A 15,000-nucleotide genomic window follows, 5' to 3' on the forward strand; every position below is an offset into this window, starting at 1 on the left:
GAAGTACGTGCCCGTGTTACTTTTGTTTTTGCTCTTGATCTTCTGACAAGCTGACACAATCTAGATCAAACGCTCACAATGGTAACCATACATCAAACCCCCTCACTCGGCTCCCAACCTAGAACAAGAACCCTTCTGTCACCGCCTATGATTTACTGACTCTTTCCCCCCACGGGGCAAAACGAGGTCTTGGAGACATAAATGGGAATGAGAAATGAATATAGTTAGCAGCACTGTCAAGGGTGGTAGTGTGTGTGTGTGTGTGTGTGTGTGTGTGTGTGTGTGTGTGTGTGTGTGTGTGTGTGTGTGTGTGTGTGTGTGTGTGTGTGTGTGTGTGTGTGTGTGTGTGTGTGTGTGTGTGTGTGTGTGTTTGGGAGTTGGGAAAAGAGGACGAGGCTGAGACAGTATATACCTGACTCATTGGAGGGAGGGCGAGGGAGAGAGAGAGAGAGAGAGAGAGAGAGTCAGACAGGTAGACATGAAGACAAACAGAGAGACTGATAGAAATGCAGGGAGACAGACAAACAGAGAGCCAGACAGACTAAGAGTCCAGAGAGACAGGTAAACAGGTAGACAGACAGACAGACAGGTTGACATTCACGCAGACAGAAAGGTAGACAGGCAGACAGAGTCCAGACAGACAGGTTGACGTGCAGACAGACAGACTGAGAGTCCAGACAGACAGTCAGCCAGGGTGAAACGGAAGGCTCTTAGACAGACAGATCTACCCACCGACTACAGATGCGGTGTGGGTGGGGACCTCGTGGCAGAGAGTACATAGAAGGCAAGGGGAGAGCAGAGGGATATGACGGAATGCACAAGCCTGTCCAACTTGGCCTCTGGACCGGGCCATATATTATCACCATATATTATCCTTGCTCGGCCACCTGCTGCGATGCTACAGCAACACTAGATGTGAGACACTGTGATACGCCTGCGTTCCTGCATTCATACAAGCCTTACCCTCCGTGTGTGCTCATGTCGAGGGGGTGACATCAGTAATACGGGACATCCTATAGGTCTGATCCTCCTGGGAGAGCCCCCCCAAGGAGCAGTAAGTCTAGAGGCCAGTTAGTCAGGGAGGAATGTTGCTGTCAGGCTAGACAGCAGATGACACTGTCTCACATGCCCCTCCTCTGACTTCACCGAGCTATCTCTCTCCCGCTCTCTCCCTGTCCATGTCTCTCTGTCCATGTCTCCTCTCTCTCTCTTTGTCTCTCTATCTCTCTCTCTGTGTCTCTGCCTCTCGCTCTCTGTTTCTCTCTGTCTCTATGGCTCTGTCTGTATGTCTATCTGTCTCTCTGTGTCTCTCTGACTCTCTTTCTGTCTGGATCTCTCTTACACTATTCTCTCGTACGCTCTCTCTCTCTCTCTCTCTCTCTCTCTCTCTCTCGCTCTCTCTCTCTCTCTCTCTCTCTCTATTAGGTGGAGAGGCTTGTCTACCTCTGGCCGCTCCGGCCCTTGCGTCCCTCTTTGTCTTTTTGTCTCTCTATCTTTCTCTCTTTCTTTTCTCATCACTCTTTGTCTCTAGGGGTGTCTGGCTGGGTACCAAGGTATCAGAGGTTAGAGCCCTCCGCTGCCATCTACACACTTTGAACACCGGCATGTGAAATGCATTGTTCGCTGACACGGGCTCCGAACTATGTCGAGAAGACTCATCTATCAAAGAGACACTGTGAATTTTAACAGGACACCTCTGATCCACCCCACTCATACAACGGGTTGAAACCCCCTTAACTTCAGCCTCAACACGCAACACGGGTTCAGTCCAAAGCGTCCTCGTAGAGTTTTCACCCTTTTTTGACACAATTTGTATTCACAATGTTTGTATGCAAAATGATATAATGTATGCATATCACTCATTGTATAATTGCATTACAATGGTAATAGTTTCAAAGTCCTTGACTTTTAAAGGCATGGGAACATTACAAGAATGTGAATCAGAAAGAAGTGAAAACAACACACTGCGATTTAAACTAGTAACTCTCTCCCCACACTTCATCTCTAGCTGTTCTTATTTTCATTCCAGAGTAAACACACGCAATTATCTATCCACTCCACTCAACACCATCCACCTACCCATCTCTCTCTCTCTCTCTCCCCTCTTTCTCTCAAACGCTCTCTCTCTCTGTCATTCTCTCTCTCGCTCCTTCCCTCGCCCTCCTTCCCTCGCCCTCCCTCTCTCTCTCTCTCTCTCTCTCTCTCTCTCTCTCTCTCTCAGTTTTCCATCAACCCAATCATCTACAATTATAAAATGAGTTACCATAATTTCCAGACTAGTGCAAAAATGGATGCAGTGTTTGTGTCCACGTTTGTGTTTCAGTTAGATGATAAAGATGTACTTATTGCGTAGTTCAGCCAGAGTTCATCATTTGCCATTTGTCATGAGAAATGTTTTCTCAATGGATTTAAATCATTGTACGCACACACACACACACACACACACACACACACACACACACACACACACACACACACACACACACACACACACACACACACACACACACACACACGTACGCACACATGCACACACACACACACACACACACGCACAATGATCTATTTATGGTTTCTTTGTGCTTCCTATTTGTAGATTAGTCTAATTTGATTAAGAAAATACATTCCCTGACTATATGGCATTCAAAGCGATCCTAGTATTAGAAGGATTATGTGGTTTTTGAGTGACATTTGCAAACGTTGAGGGAGTGACAAAACAAGTATTCAACGAAAGTTCTCCAGACGAAAATACAAAATTCTATACAGAGTTGCTATGGTGACACAATGTGACTGGTCCTTTGAAACAAGCAAGTTTGTCACAGTTATTTTATAATACTATTATACTGACAGTACAATGCTGTTAATATAAAAAATAGAAGCCATGGATACCTAAAAATATGATTGGAAATGTGACAACTATATATTTTATAGCACTTTTACACTGATTCTTCTCAGAGTCCATTGTAAAAGTTTTTATTCAGTGAGTTTGATTGGTTGTTAAATAAAAAATTTAACCAATGCCGTTTCAGTACAAAAAATATTAGATTGAAGGTCATGTCATGTTTTAGTAGTAATTGGCATATGATCATGATCATATTGTCATTTATATTAATTAGTGTAACAGCATGTCTGAATACTTTGATTGCTGAATATTTTACTGAAGATCTCAGTAATATGTGGACTCATATGCTCATACCTTGGATGATTAACAATGAGTCAATTTCTTGAGGCTTTCATCAATCTTTCTGTCTTTCATACACACACTTTTGTGTGCACGTGGGTCTGTGCGCATGTGTGCGCATGCATGTGTGTGTTTTCGCTTGTGTGTGACCAACAATACATAAAAATGTATACGTCCAAACTAGCCAGCCTGCTTTTTTTTTTTAAATGTGTGGGGGGTTCACTCTGGTTTTGTGTTTGTGTGCATTTATGTGTGTGTGTGTGTGTGTGTGTGTGTGTGTGTGTGTGTGTGTGTGTGTGTGTGTGTGTGTGTGTGTGTGTGTGTGTGTGTGTGTGTGTGTGTGTGTGTGTGTGCGTGTGTGTGTGCAGCACTGTCAGTGGGCTGTGTAATTGAAATGGAAATGAGCCAATCACACACTGCAGTGGCACCACATTCACTTCACTGCTGCAGCGCTTCTCAGCCCTCACTTTGTTTGTGACTATGTCCGTGTATGTATGTGTGTATACAACATGTAGGTGTGTCTGTGTTGTGTATGTGTGTGTTTCTGTGTGTGTGTTTCTGTGTGTTTCTGTCTATGGGTTCACGTGGGTGAGAGAGTTGTGGTGCTTAAAATTATGTTTCTTGCTGTACATCTTAACTAGATTTGAAATTCGCTTTTTTCCCTTCGTTGCTGTGTTTACTTTAAAAGTCAATACAAAGTCAGGATAAATCAGATCGGATCGCATCAAATCAAGCCAGACCCTTTATCCTGTGCAGTTTGACAGGAAAAATATGCCCTTGGCAAGGTTTTAGCCAATTATCATCATGCAACACTTTAATAGAAATCCTGTTTACATAACCAAAGGCCCTTTCTTTACATGACATCAAAGGAAATATAACTCACAAACTCTCACTTACTAAAAAGCACATGCACAGTTAGTCACTCACTAACCTCTTTACATTCCCGCATATACTCATAATTCACATAACACACACCCTCTCTCTCACACACACACACACACACACACACCCGCAGAACCATGCACCCTCTCTTGTAGTCCCCGCACCACCCATCCTATGCCTGCCTAAGTGCTGTGACCCACGGTTCTCTGGGAACAGCTGTGGCATAACAGAGACGTGCAATTATCACCATTTGACAATTAGCCTGCCATCCAGCTCTGCTCCTTAATTACCCCATATACTACAAGCAGCCCATGGCTGTCATAGTACTCCCCATGCCTGCCTGATAGCCCGAATGGGCAAAGTCTCACGCTCATATACTTGATGTGATATACCACGTGTGTGTGTGTGTGGGTGTGTGTGCGTGTGTGTGTGTGAATGCATGTGTGTGTGTGCATGTGTCTGTGTGTTAGTGTGTATGGCTTCAACCGTACATATGCACAAATAATGATTGCATGTGTTCATGATTGCACCAAGGCACGCAACCTCCGCCGTCAAATGTGCAAACATGTGTGCGTTATTGGTAAATGCATTCATAGAAGAAACCAAAGGCTGGACAACTCGCAGCTTTTACCCTGTTATTTGCAACGTGCCTGTAGCTTTTATCCAGGAGACTGAACATAAAGACACACACACACACACACACACACACACACACACACACACACACACACACACACACACACACACACACACACACACACACACACACACACATACACATCCGCGTGCGTGCCCACACACACACACACACACACACACACACACACACACACACACACACACACACACACACACAGATGTACAGACAGACACAATTGCCTTCTCTAAGCGAGAATTAATTTACATTCTCTTTGTGCGAGCTGAATTGGTATTCACGGCGGCGTTATCTTAGCCGCTGCTCTGTCTCTATCGACCCCCAACGTTCGTCCATCCCCTCCCCCAACTCGTTCTCCCTCACTCACGCTCTCTCTCCGCTGTGTCTCAGCCAGGCCCTCTTTACTGCTTATTCCACTCTTTATGATGCTTAGAAAAGACGCCACTGTCCGGCCCCCACTTGATTTACATTCCTGCGCCGCTCAATTGCCTCCCGGTGCGGGTTTGTACCACACAGAGCCCTAATGTATGTTTGAATACATGTCCACTCTGGGCTGACGAACCATTTCCGCTTTTCCGCTGAACTGCAGAAAGTGTTTATATTTAAGTCCGGCGGTCGCTCCAGAAGGCAAGAGCTACAAACAAGTCGGTCTCCACTCTCTCGCTCTCCACCCGCCCGGTGTCCTCGGTGTTTCGCATTGACCAAGAGCACGATGTTCTTCCTCCAAAAAAAATTAATCCCTCCTGGAATAAATTGTTGCGCATAGATGTCATAGTTTTGGACTATGACTTCATACCGTGTGGTTTGTCCTCTTCATAGGGTGCCATTCAGCACTATTTATGTCTTTGTGCAATGGGTGTGAAAGAAGAGTGTGTGTGTTGCATGTATAACTGTGGGTACTGTTGGTGTGTGTACACACACATTATGGGTGTGTGTACACACACCCATAGTACCCCATAGTGCTACAAATGTCGGTCCTGTCCCCTTTTTATGTGCTCACTCACCCGAACATCCTCTGGTTCATTTGCAGTCCGCACCACCAACCACTGTTCTGACTGCTCAGGCAGGCAGAGAAGGGCAGCTGAAATGCACACACACAGACACACAACCCCCCCCCCCCCCCCACACACACACACACACACATACAACCCCCCCCACATACACACACACAGACACACACACACACTCACACACAAACAAATACACACATACACATACGTACACTAGAGCTTATAGGAGCAGTAAAGGGTGTGAACGTGTGTTTATGTGTGTGTGCTTATGTGTATGTAAGTGTGTGTGTGTGTGTGTGTGTGCGTGTGCGTGTGCGTGTGTGTGTGTGTGTGTGTGAGTGTGTGTGTGTTAATGGAAGGATGTGGCCATTAAGTCAGTGACATTTTTAAGCAGTGGGGGGGGGAGGAGGCTGGACCTTTGCTGACATGTTTTAAATGAGATGTTACAGATGAGTTGCTCCACGCCTTAGCGATAAACACACAGACACACACGCGCACACACACACACACACACACACACACAAAAACACACACACACACACACACACACACACACACACACACACACACACACACACACACACACACACACACACACACACACACACAGGCTAGGGTATTTATTTTCCACATGTTAACAAACACAGGATTATCTTCCTCTATCAAAACCCAAACACACACACATACACAGACACAGGCGAGTGCTGATAAATATGGAGAGAAGGGAACCTTGGACAGAGGACAGATGTGGTTGTAGGAGGTCATTCTTCATCTAATTGACTTAATGGGACTTTTATTATCTGACCCCTGCCAGGAACCATTAGATGACATATAAGAAAACCCACTTGATGGTATTTCACTCATATTTCCTTGTGATTTGATCATGATTTGATTCCACCAAATGTGGCTTTGGATTAACTATATCAGCAGTTCAATATTGTGTTTCTGAGAACATCAACATACTCGAAGAGATGGCGCATCCGTCTTCGGGTTAGCTAGGAATGTTTCAACAAATGGAATGAAATACAGGATAACAGATTGAGAGAAATAAATAAATACGTGGCTCGGGCCTAAAGACATAGAGAGAGAGACACACACACACACACACACACACACACACACACACACACACACACACACACACAAGGAGAGAGAGAGAGAATGTGTGTGTGTGTGTGTGTGTGCTTTGAGCTAAATGGAAGGCGTTGCGTTCCTGGGGTGAGTGTTTACAGGTGTGAAATGTTTACTCTGCAAACGTGGCCCACTGTGACCCCAGGGCCATAGTCAACCTGTCTCAAAATGTGCAGCCAGCCACTCACTACAGGTAGAGAGAGGTAGACAACGATAGGCATAGACAGGTAGAGAGAGGAGGATAGCGAGAGAAAGAGGTAGAGAGAGAGAGAGAGAGAGAGAGAGAGAGAGAGAGAGAGAGAGAGAGAGAGAGAGAGAGAGAGAGAGAGAGAGAGAGAGAGAGAGAGAGAGAGAGAGAGAGCTGGAGCAAGGGAGACAGGGGAGAAACACATGGCAAGTAATTACACTATTTTAGGGAGGCAGGGAAATTCCTCAGCTGAGAGAGATCTATGGGCAACTGAATGGACACAAGTAGGGCTTGTGTGTGTGAGCATGTGTGTGTCTCTGCGTGTGTCTTTGTGCATGGCATGTCCCACTTGCTTTATGTCTGTCTACTTGCATTTAGTCTCAACACAAGATGTTGTTGTACATTAGTTAAACCTTTATTGGTAACGCATGCTTGTCTATGTGCATATGTGTCTGCACATGTGAAATGAATGGGCAATGTAAGGGCCATTTGCTGTTCATTTGAATATTCACATTCAATCGTGCAATGTGTGGCCGTTGTGCAACCGATGTGGGACCTCACATCACAACCACGAGAAACAGCCAGACTCTACATTTCTCATTAAATGTGTTTGGACCATCTCATATACTGCCACTCATGAGCACTTTGCACTTAGTTTGAGCTTCTCCGCATCTCAGTATGGTTGGCGTTGCTTAAATTGTTTTTCCCTTGGAAGTCGCTCAGTTTTCTGAGTGACTGAAAAAGAATGTATTCTCAGAGTTTGACCCCTTCAGTTTGGTTTAAATGTGAGCGCAAGGGAGTGTAAATACGTGTTGCCAAACGACAGATTTATAGACTGGCCGACGGACATTTGTTGAAGCGAGTAGATGCGATGTGTGTAAGGAATGTTTGGAGATCAAACATGCGGTCGCTTCTTGAGTGCTGTATCCGAAGGCAATGCACTTTCCACGTACCACACGTACGAAACCACCACAGAGTTTACATGTCACCTGGCCTGCACTTGAGTTAGGGCTATTTTGTGTTGTGAATGTTGTAAGGTGGATGAACCCCTTGTTCTTTGCATATGTGGATCAAGTGTGTACGACTGAGCCCTCATTAAGACAAATTGCCTGTGATGGTAATAGCCATTCGGGGTGATGGTGGTGGGGGGGGTTGACATTCTCAGAGCTGTGTTTAAACATGTTCTTCTAATGAAACGGAAAATTACTTTCCGTTTTCTTCAAGATGATCCACTTCAGGGCCTTTTTTTGATGATCATGTCCATGTTGCAAATATTACTGATAATACGGTATCACGATTAAAATCTCGAAGAATCAATTCACATTTCTATTCCTGACACTCCGCATCTGCTTATTCCCTCCCTAATATCAGATTTCCTGGGGAATTCATGAAAAGTCGAAATATGTCATGCTGTCTCACTCTGTGCCCATTTAGGGTCGTAGTTTCGGGGTTCAAACCACATCTTTCCCATGACCTGATGTCCGCCACAGACCTCCGACTGTAACCTAAAAAAACAACAACTTTATTATTTGTGTTTGGTCTTCGTAACGTATTCCGCCACCTCGCCCGTCACCTAATCGCACTGTTCCCTTTGTCCCCTCTCCCCTGGCAGGTTCCACCGCAGCGACTACCACATCGACGTCTGCATCAACGACTACCTGGACGTGTACTGTCCCCACTACGAGGACTCGGTGCCGGTGGAGCGGGCGGAGCGCTACGTCCTGTACATGGTCAACTACGACGGCTACAGCACGTGCGACCACACCGCCAAGGGCTTCAAGCGCTGGGAGTGCAACCGGCCGCACTCCCCCAATGGGCCGCTCAAGTTCTCCGAGAAGTTCCAGCTCTTCACCCCCTTCTCCCTGGGCTTCGAGTTCCGCCCGGGCAGAGAGTACTACTACATCTGTGAGTCAGGCCCCGCGCGGTCCAAGGTCACACAGACACACGCGTGCCCACGCGTGCATTAACGCACGCACACACACACACACACACCACACACAGACACACACCACACACAGACACACACACACTCACACACACGCACACACACACACACACACACACACACACACACACACACACACACACACACACACACACACACACACTCACACACAAAAAAGCAGACAAACACACACACACACACATACACACATACACAAACAGACAATCACACACACACACACACACACACACACACACACACACACACACACACACACACACACACACACACACACACACACACACACACTTGTGTATGCATACAGACACACCACACACACACACACCACACACACATAAACACACACACACACACACACACACACACACACACACACACACACACACACACACACACACACACACACACACACACACAAACTTGTGTATGCATCTACACACACCACAGTCCACATACACGTACACACGGTTACAAGTGTGCATGCAGCAGCACAGACATACATGCATCAAAACACATGGTTCAAAGCGTACACACACACACACATGCACACACACACATATTTATCTCTGCACAAACATGCATATGCACACACACACATTGCAGGGGCAGAAGACGTATACTTGGCTGTAACAAAACACCTCTTTATGCCCAGCCCAAGTAGAGAGCCTTACTGCATTTGTAAGTCAGCTTGCAAACGCCCATAAATGCATATAAAAACAAAACACATGCACATACACCCTAACCACACACACACACCCACACACCCACACACAGTGTAGGAGCAGCAGGCTTATACTTAAAGGTATCAAAACACAGCTTTTACATTTCTTCTCCATGAAGGGTGTTGGAGAGATTATCGCGGCCCCCTTAATGTTGCGGCATTTGGGCCGAGCTCCTCACACCGCTCCCCTCCGCACTGGAATGTTCTTTCCTAAAATGGCAATGGAATCTGAGAGGAAGTCCGAACGGAGATAGGGTTTATAACGTTGTAGATCTCTTTACCCCTGCGCAGAACAATACAACACTCCATCTGTCATAACGACAGCCACCCTGTCTCCAGTGAAACACATCACCTCATCCAGGGGTTTTTGCGCTCAACGTTAACTTGTCTGCCTCTCGGCCCAGAGGAACGCGTTCCGGCAGGGGCTCTGTCTGAAGCCGGCCGCCCCTGGGAAATTAGCTTTTTATCAAAGCAAGGTAGCGCGGTCAAACCCAGCCAAAGACTTTCCTCCTCCTACTGTGGAACGCACGCAGGATAAAGCAGCCCCTGAAAAAAATATAGAGTTTGCCGGTCGTCGAAATCAGAGTCAGCGGCCATCATTTGTCCTGATGTCCCCTCACAATACCCACTCAGGGGGGTCGTTTGGCTGTTGTGCGGAGCCGTATCGATAGCATTCCAGATCATGCGCAGGGCATTTGATATCATGGGAGTAATGTTAGAGCCTGACGCGGAGTAATACATCCTCCCAGAATGTGAGCCCTGAGGACTGGGAGCGATTGGTCCGTGTGTGTGTGTGTTTCTGTGTGTTTGTGTGTTTGTCGACGCACACAAATACCGCGATATCAATCAAGCCGTGCCGACGTATCAGTTTTAGCAGTTAGCGCTGTCCTACTTAAGGCTGTCATTGCGAGAAGGCCCCCTCTGTAGTAGTTTACGGTGCTGTCGTCCACCCTTTCCCCATTCTACTCCCTATACCTCTATCCCGTCTCTCTTTCCTTATCCGCTACTCTCTCCTCCTGTCCGCGTTGCTCTCGGTTTGTCCGTATGTTCCGGATCTTCGACTCTTTGTCGCGGTATACATCTCTATGTGTCCGTGTCTCCCCCTCTCTCTTTCTTTCTCTTTCCTCCTCTGTGTCCCTCTCTGTCTGTCTCTCTCCCCAACGCTGTGAGGAGTCTGGGTGATTGCTGCAGGGACCGGGGACCCTAGTGAGCCGCGGGGTCCGCACATCCATCCTCTGTTTTTCTGAATTGAGAGCACTTTTATGAAGCAGTTAATTTGACAGCCAGCCAAGGCCCTCCTATCTTTTATTAATTTCGCCCGTTTTTTCTGCTCTTCCGCAAGTTCACCATAGGACATGGGACCGAAATAAATCCTCGCAAAACAACAAGACAACTGTTGTTCTCATGGTGAATAAATGTTTTCCATCACCGCTTTTCTTTGTTTTTTTCGTTCCTTCAGACTTTACAGACAGGGCGTTACGTTTTTAAGGTTCTTAACAAGCAGATGGTCGGTCATTTGTCTGGTTACAAGTAAGTATGTTTATCTTGGGCTTATGGAGCCTATTTGCATTGGCGAACGGGCCAAATGAGATAAGGAGTAAAAAAAAAAGAAAAGCAATAAAAAACGAAGACTCACGATTTGTGGCCCAGATGGGGGTTAGTGAAAGGTCAGACAATTCATCCACTACCTCAGACGTGATATTTTATTTTATTTTTTCCCGTCTCCGTTGAGAGATGCCTGTCCTGAGGGTTGGATTAAATTACATCAGGACAGACATGACTTCCATGAAGCACATCCATTCGGTTGTAGCGCGCGCCGTATTGGTTTAGTGCCCTGCGGCGTCGTTCATTGGCTATTGAGTGATTCTAGTGTGTGTCTTCTGTGTCCACGGAAACGGATATTAAAGTCATCCACCATGAAGCCGCCTGACGTCAGGCTTCCTTATATCGTTGTGTCCTCGTGGCCGCGGTGAACATTCATAAGACTTGAGGGGAGAAAGGCTGATGGAGTGGACTGTCAGAAGATTTCACTTAATATTATATACTGATCGACCGACCGATTGGTGGACAGGCAGACAGACAGACTGAGGGACGTTGTCTTATAGGGTTGGTGGTGGAATCGATTCATGTGCGTATTGGGATTCTTCGCTTCCGCAGTACTAAACATCATCAGGTTGACTAAATTTGGGGTGGGGAAAAAGCCAGAAATATCAATGCCACCTTAGTTTTAATATATGAATGGTACTCGTCCTACAGAGGAGGCTATAGTCTATTTACATATAGTTGATTTGTATCTGCTTTATTCTGTTCTGTTTAGCCACTTATATTAAACAATGATGGACACTGATTGATCTGCAAAACCTGAACCCCAACGTTGAACCTACACGTTAAACCACACTAAAGATGAAAACGTAGAAATCATATCGCAGTTATCATATCAGAACTCAACAATCGTATCGAGAACTCCCTCCCGATAACCGTCCCTTTTGTATTATTGTCAGCATATACTTTATTGCGGTACCGTATACAAATTTACCATTGCATTGGCTTTCATTTCAACGTTACAATCGCAAGGCATTGAAAAAGCAAGGAAATATTTGGAAAGAATCCACCTTAATTGTTGTTTCATGACAGTCTAACGTTGTGTGTATAGAACAAAGAGTAATAGCACAACGACTTCCAAAAGTTTTTTATTGGTTGCACAGAATACAACTCTCCTCAACAAACATAACCTTGACTTATTTTTTTGAGAAATTGTATTATGTTTGAAATGGAATAAATCTCATCTCCATACAAAAAACATGCCCCTTCCGTGTTATGAAGGACAGTCTAAACCCATTAACCATACAGTCATTGAACAGCTTCTTATTGCTGTCCAGCTCTCATTAAGCCTGAAACCCTAATATTGAAGCTTGATTGCCATGTCATTATTGTGGTTTCTCATAATTGCTCCTAACGAGCCCACAAAATGTGTTGTCATCAGCCAATCTGAAAAAGAATAGTGGTCGGTAATAGCAAAGAATGGGTACAGATTGAAATGTGCTCTCTTTTTTTCTGTTTTCCATTCACAGTGAATTAAGATGATATAGCATGGCCCGTTCCGACACGTTGACCGCAAGCAGTAAAGCTTACAGGCTTACAAACATTGGGGTCACAGTTGACCCAGTCGAACAAGTAGGAGACGGACGTGACCTTTGGGTGCTATTTGGTTATCGTTGTTGATGCATCATAGTTCAGGGCTACTGTGGCGGGGCTAATTGAGAAAATAGCATGCATCATTAGCCTCCAAAGCAGGCTAAACTAGCAACCTGCGGCGCAAAATAAAACCATTACCGGGGATATATCCTGAACCAAAGGTCACCACAGAGATACATGACCATAACGGAAACAAGTTTTGGAAATACTGTGTATCATATTAATTTGTTTATCAGAGACAGGCCAGCACCTAGCCAGGCCGTTCCATGAGGTTATGCATCTCATCTCATTTTGTTATTAACTCTGGAAATAAATTCAATTTTTTTTAATGCTATAAAAGGATAAATTATAGTTTATACAGTGTATATATTAAATCTAACCACATCATATCTTATCCTCATTTCACCATTATCTTCATCCTTCATTCATGAAGGCAATTTATTTTTCACATAAATAAAGATATCAGATCTATTTATTCCAGAACAGAAAGGATTGCATGTAGATTGCACCCTCATACCCCATAAAACATCATTTATCGCGCCAGTGTTTCTCACGGCTCATCCTAACCAAATAACCCAGCAGCGGGGAGGCAAATGAATTATCTGCCCTCAGATATCAAATCCGACATGACTGATTTGATATCTACGCCGCAAATGAGCGCAAGGATGTCCAATTGCATTTAAATGGAGAAAAGGCCTGTTTATGTTCCATGCACCCTCCGCAATATGATGCAGGTCACGGCTTGATTTGTTGGATCTCTGATAAAATTAGAGGGGAGAGTAGACAGCGGTTCTGCTGCCATTTGCTTGAACAGAAGAAGAAACAGCCTAATCAAGCGAAGCAGGAAGGAGAGCAATCCCCCCCTCAGATGAAGGTCATATATCTTCATTATTTGGAATGCTGCCTGATGTTCTTTCTGAGATTCAGGTTAGGTTGTCCACGGAGAAGAACTGAAAGTCCTCCAGCTTGCCTTCAGGCTACAAATATATTACAATAATTGCTCTTCTTTCTAAATGAAGTAGATATTTGGACAGGAAAATAATGCGGAGTGGTTTGTGCAGGGGGGGGATTGGTTGAGGGTAATAAAATCAAATATAGAAGAGACACAATTTTCCGCCTCCGGAGAAAATGAAAGGCGGTAAACAATAGGATGCCGGTCACATATGCGAGCGACACAGCAGAATGCAGTATTAGCTTTGAGTGAGATACAGCCAAGGGGAGGAGGGAGGCGTTCATGACTGATGGCCAAGAAAAAAAGTGGAAGGACAGAGTGTGTGTGTGTGTGGGGGGGGGAACTTTCAGGGGTCAAAGTTCAGGGTACCACAGAGCTTAAGAGAAACCCCGACCACAAAATGCTGATGGAAGCTTCTCCCCCTCTATTTTTTTTATCCCCCTTTTTTAATATCGTAGCAATCTGTATCGGATTGATTTTTTTATTCTGAAAACGACAGGAATCCAATATCCTTGACAGTCGACTGCGAGCGATGAGTTAGCGGGTTAAAGGATCATGAAAATGTGCGCAAAATACGAAAGCGATTTGGCGTGACGATCCGGCGGCAGATTGACTTTAATAAAGACAGTGATCTCGTCCGGCTCATCCTCTCTCCCTAAACCGAGACGGCTTTGTGTGGCGACCGGCCGACAAACACAATTAAATCAGCGTCTTCTACTCACAATGACTCTACAGGTGATACTGAATGAAGGCGAAGGAGAGAACACGTTCTCCCTCTGAGAACGTGATTTCCGCAATTCCTGCCACAATATATGAATATAAACGATATTGTTATGGTTCCGTGGCAGAGAGGCATATCTTTAGGCTATCTTGTAAAATACACTGGACGTAGACTCACATCATGAATAAGGAAGTCACTACACTAGGAATATTCTTAGTATTTATGAGGGTTGTGGTTCCTTTTTGTTTTCGTTTGTTTTCGTTTCACGCGTCCTTATAAGGTGTTCTGGGGTATTGCTTCGCTTTGGGGTAAGGTGCTGTTACATGCAGATCAACCTCTTACAGTTTCCAAATAAAAGACACTGGGATGCCGTCCTTTTCATAGCTCGAGAGTCCTGTA

General features: G+C 45.2%; 1 protein-coding gene across 2 annotated transcripts in view; it reads left to right on the forward strand.

Annotated features, from left to right (window-relative positions):
• efna5b (ephrin-A5b) overlaps positions 1-15,000 on the forward strand; it is a 62,816-nt gene that overhangs the window by 37,257 nt on the left and 10,559 nt on the right. For both annotated transcript variants that reach the window (XM_060054591.1, XM_060054590.1), the window contains exon 2: positions 8,659-8,951. In XM_060054591.1, coding sequence (XP_059910574.1) covers positions 8,659-8,951 — 293 coding nt within the window. The remainder of the gene's footprint in view (positions 1-8,658; positions 8,952-15,000) is intronic.

Source organism: Gadus macrocephalus, chromosome 6 (assembly GCF_031168955.1).
Source record: "Gadus macrocephalus chromosome 6, ASM3116895v1".
NCBI classification, from domain to species: domain Eukaryota; kingdom Metazoa; phylum Chordata; class Actinopteri; order Gadiformes; family Gadidae; genus Gadus; species Gadus macrocephalus.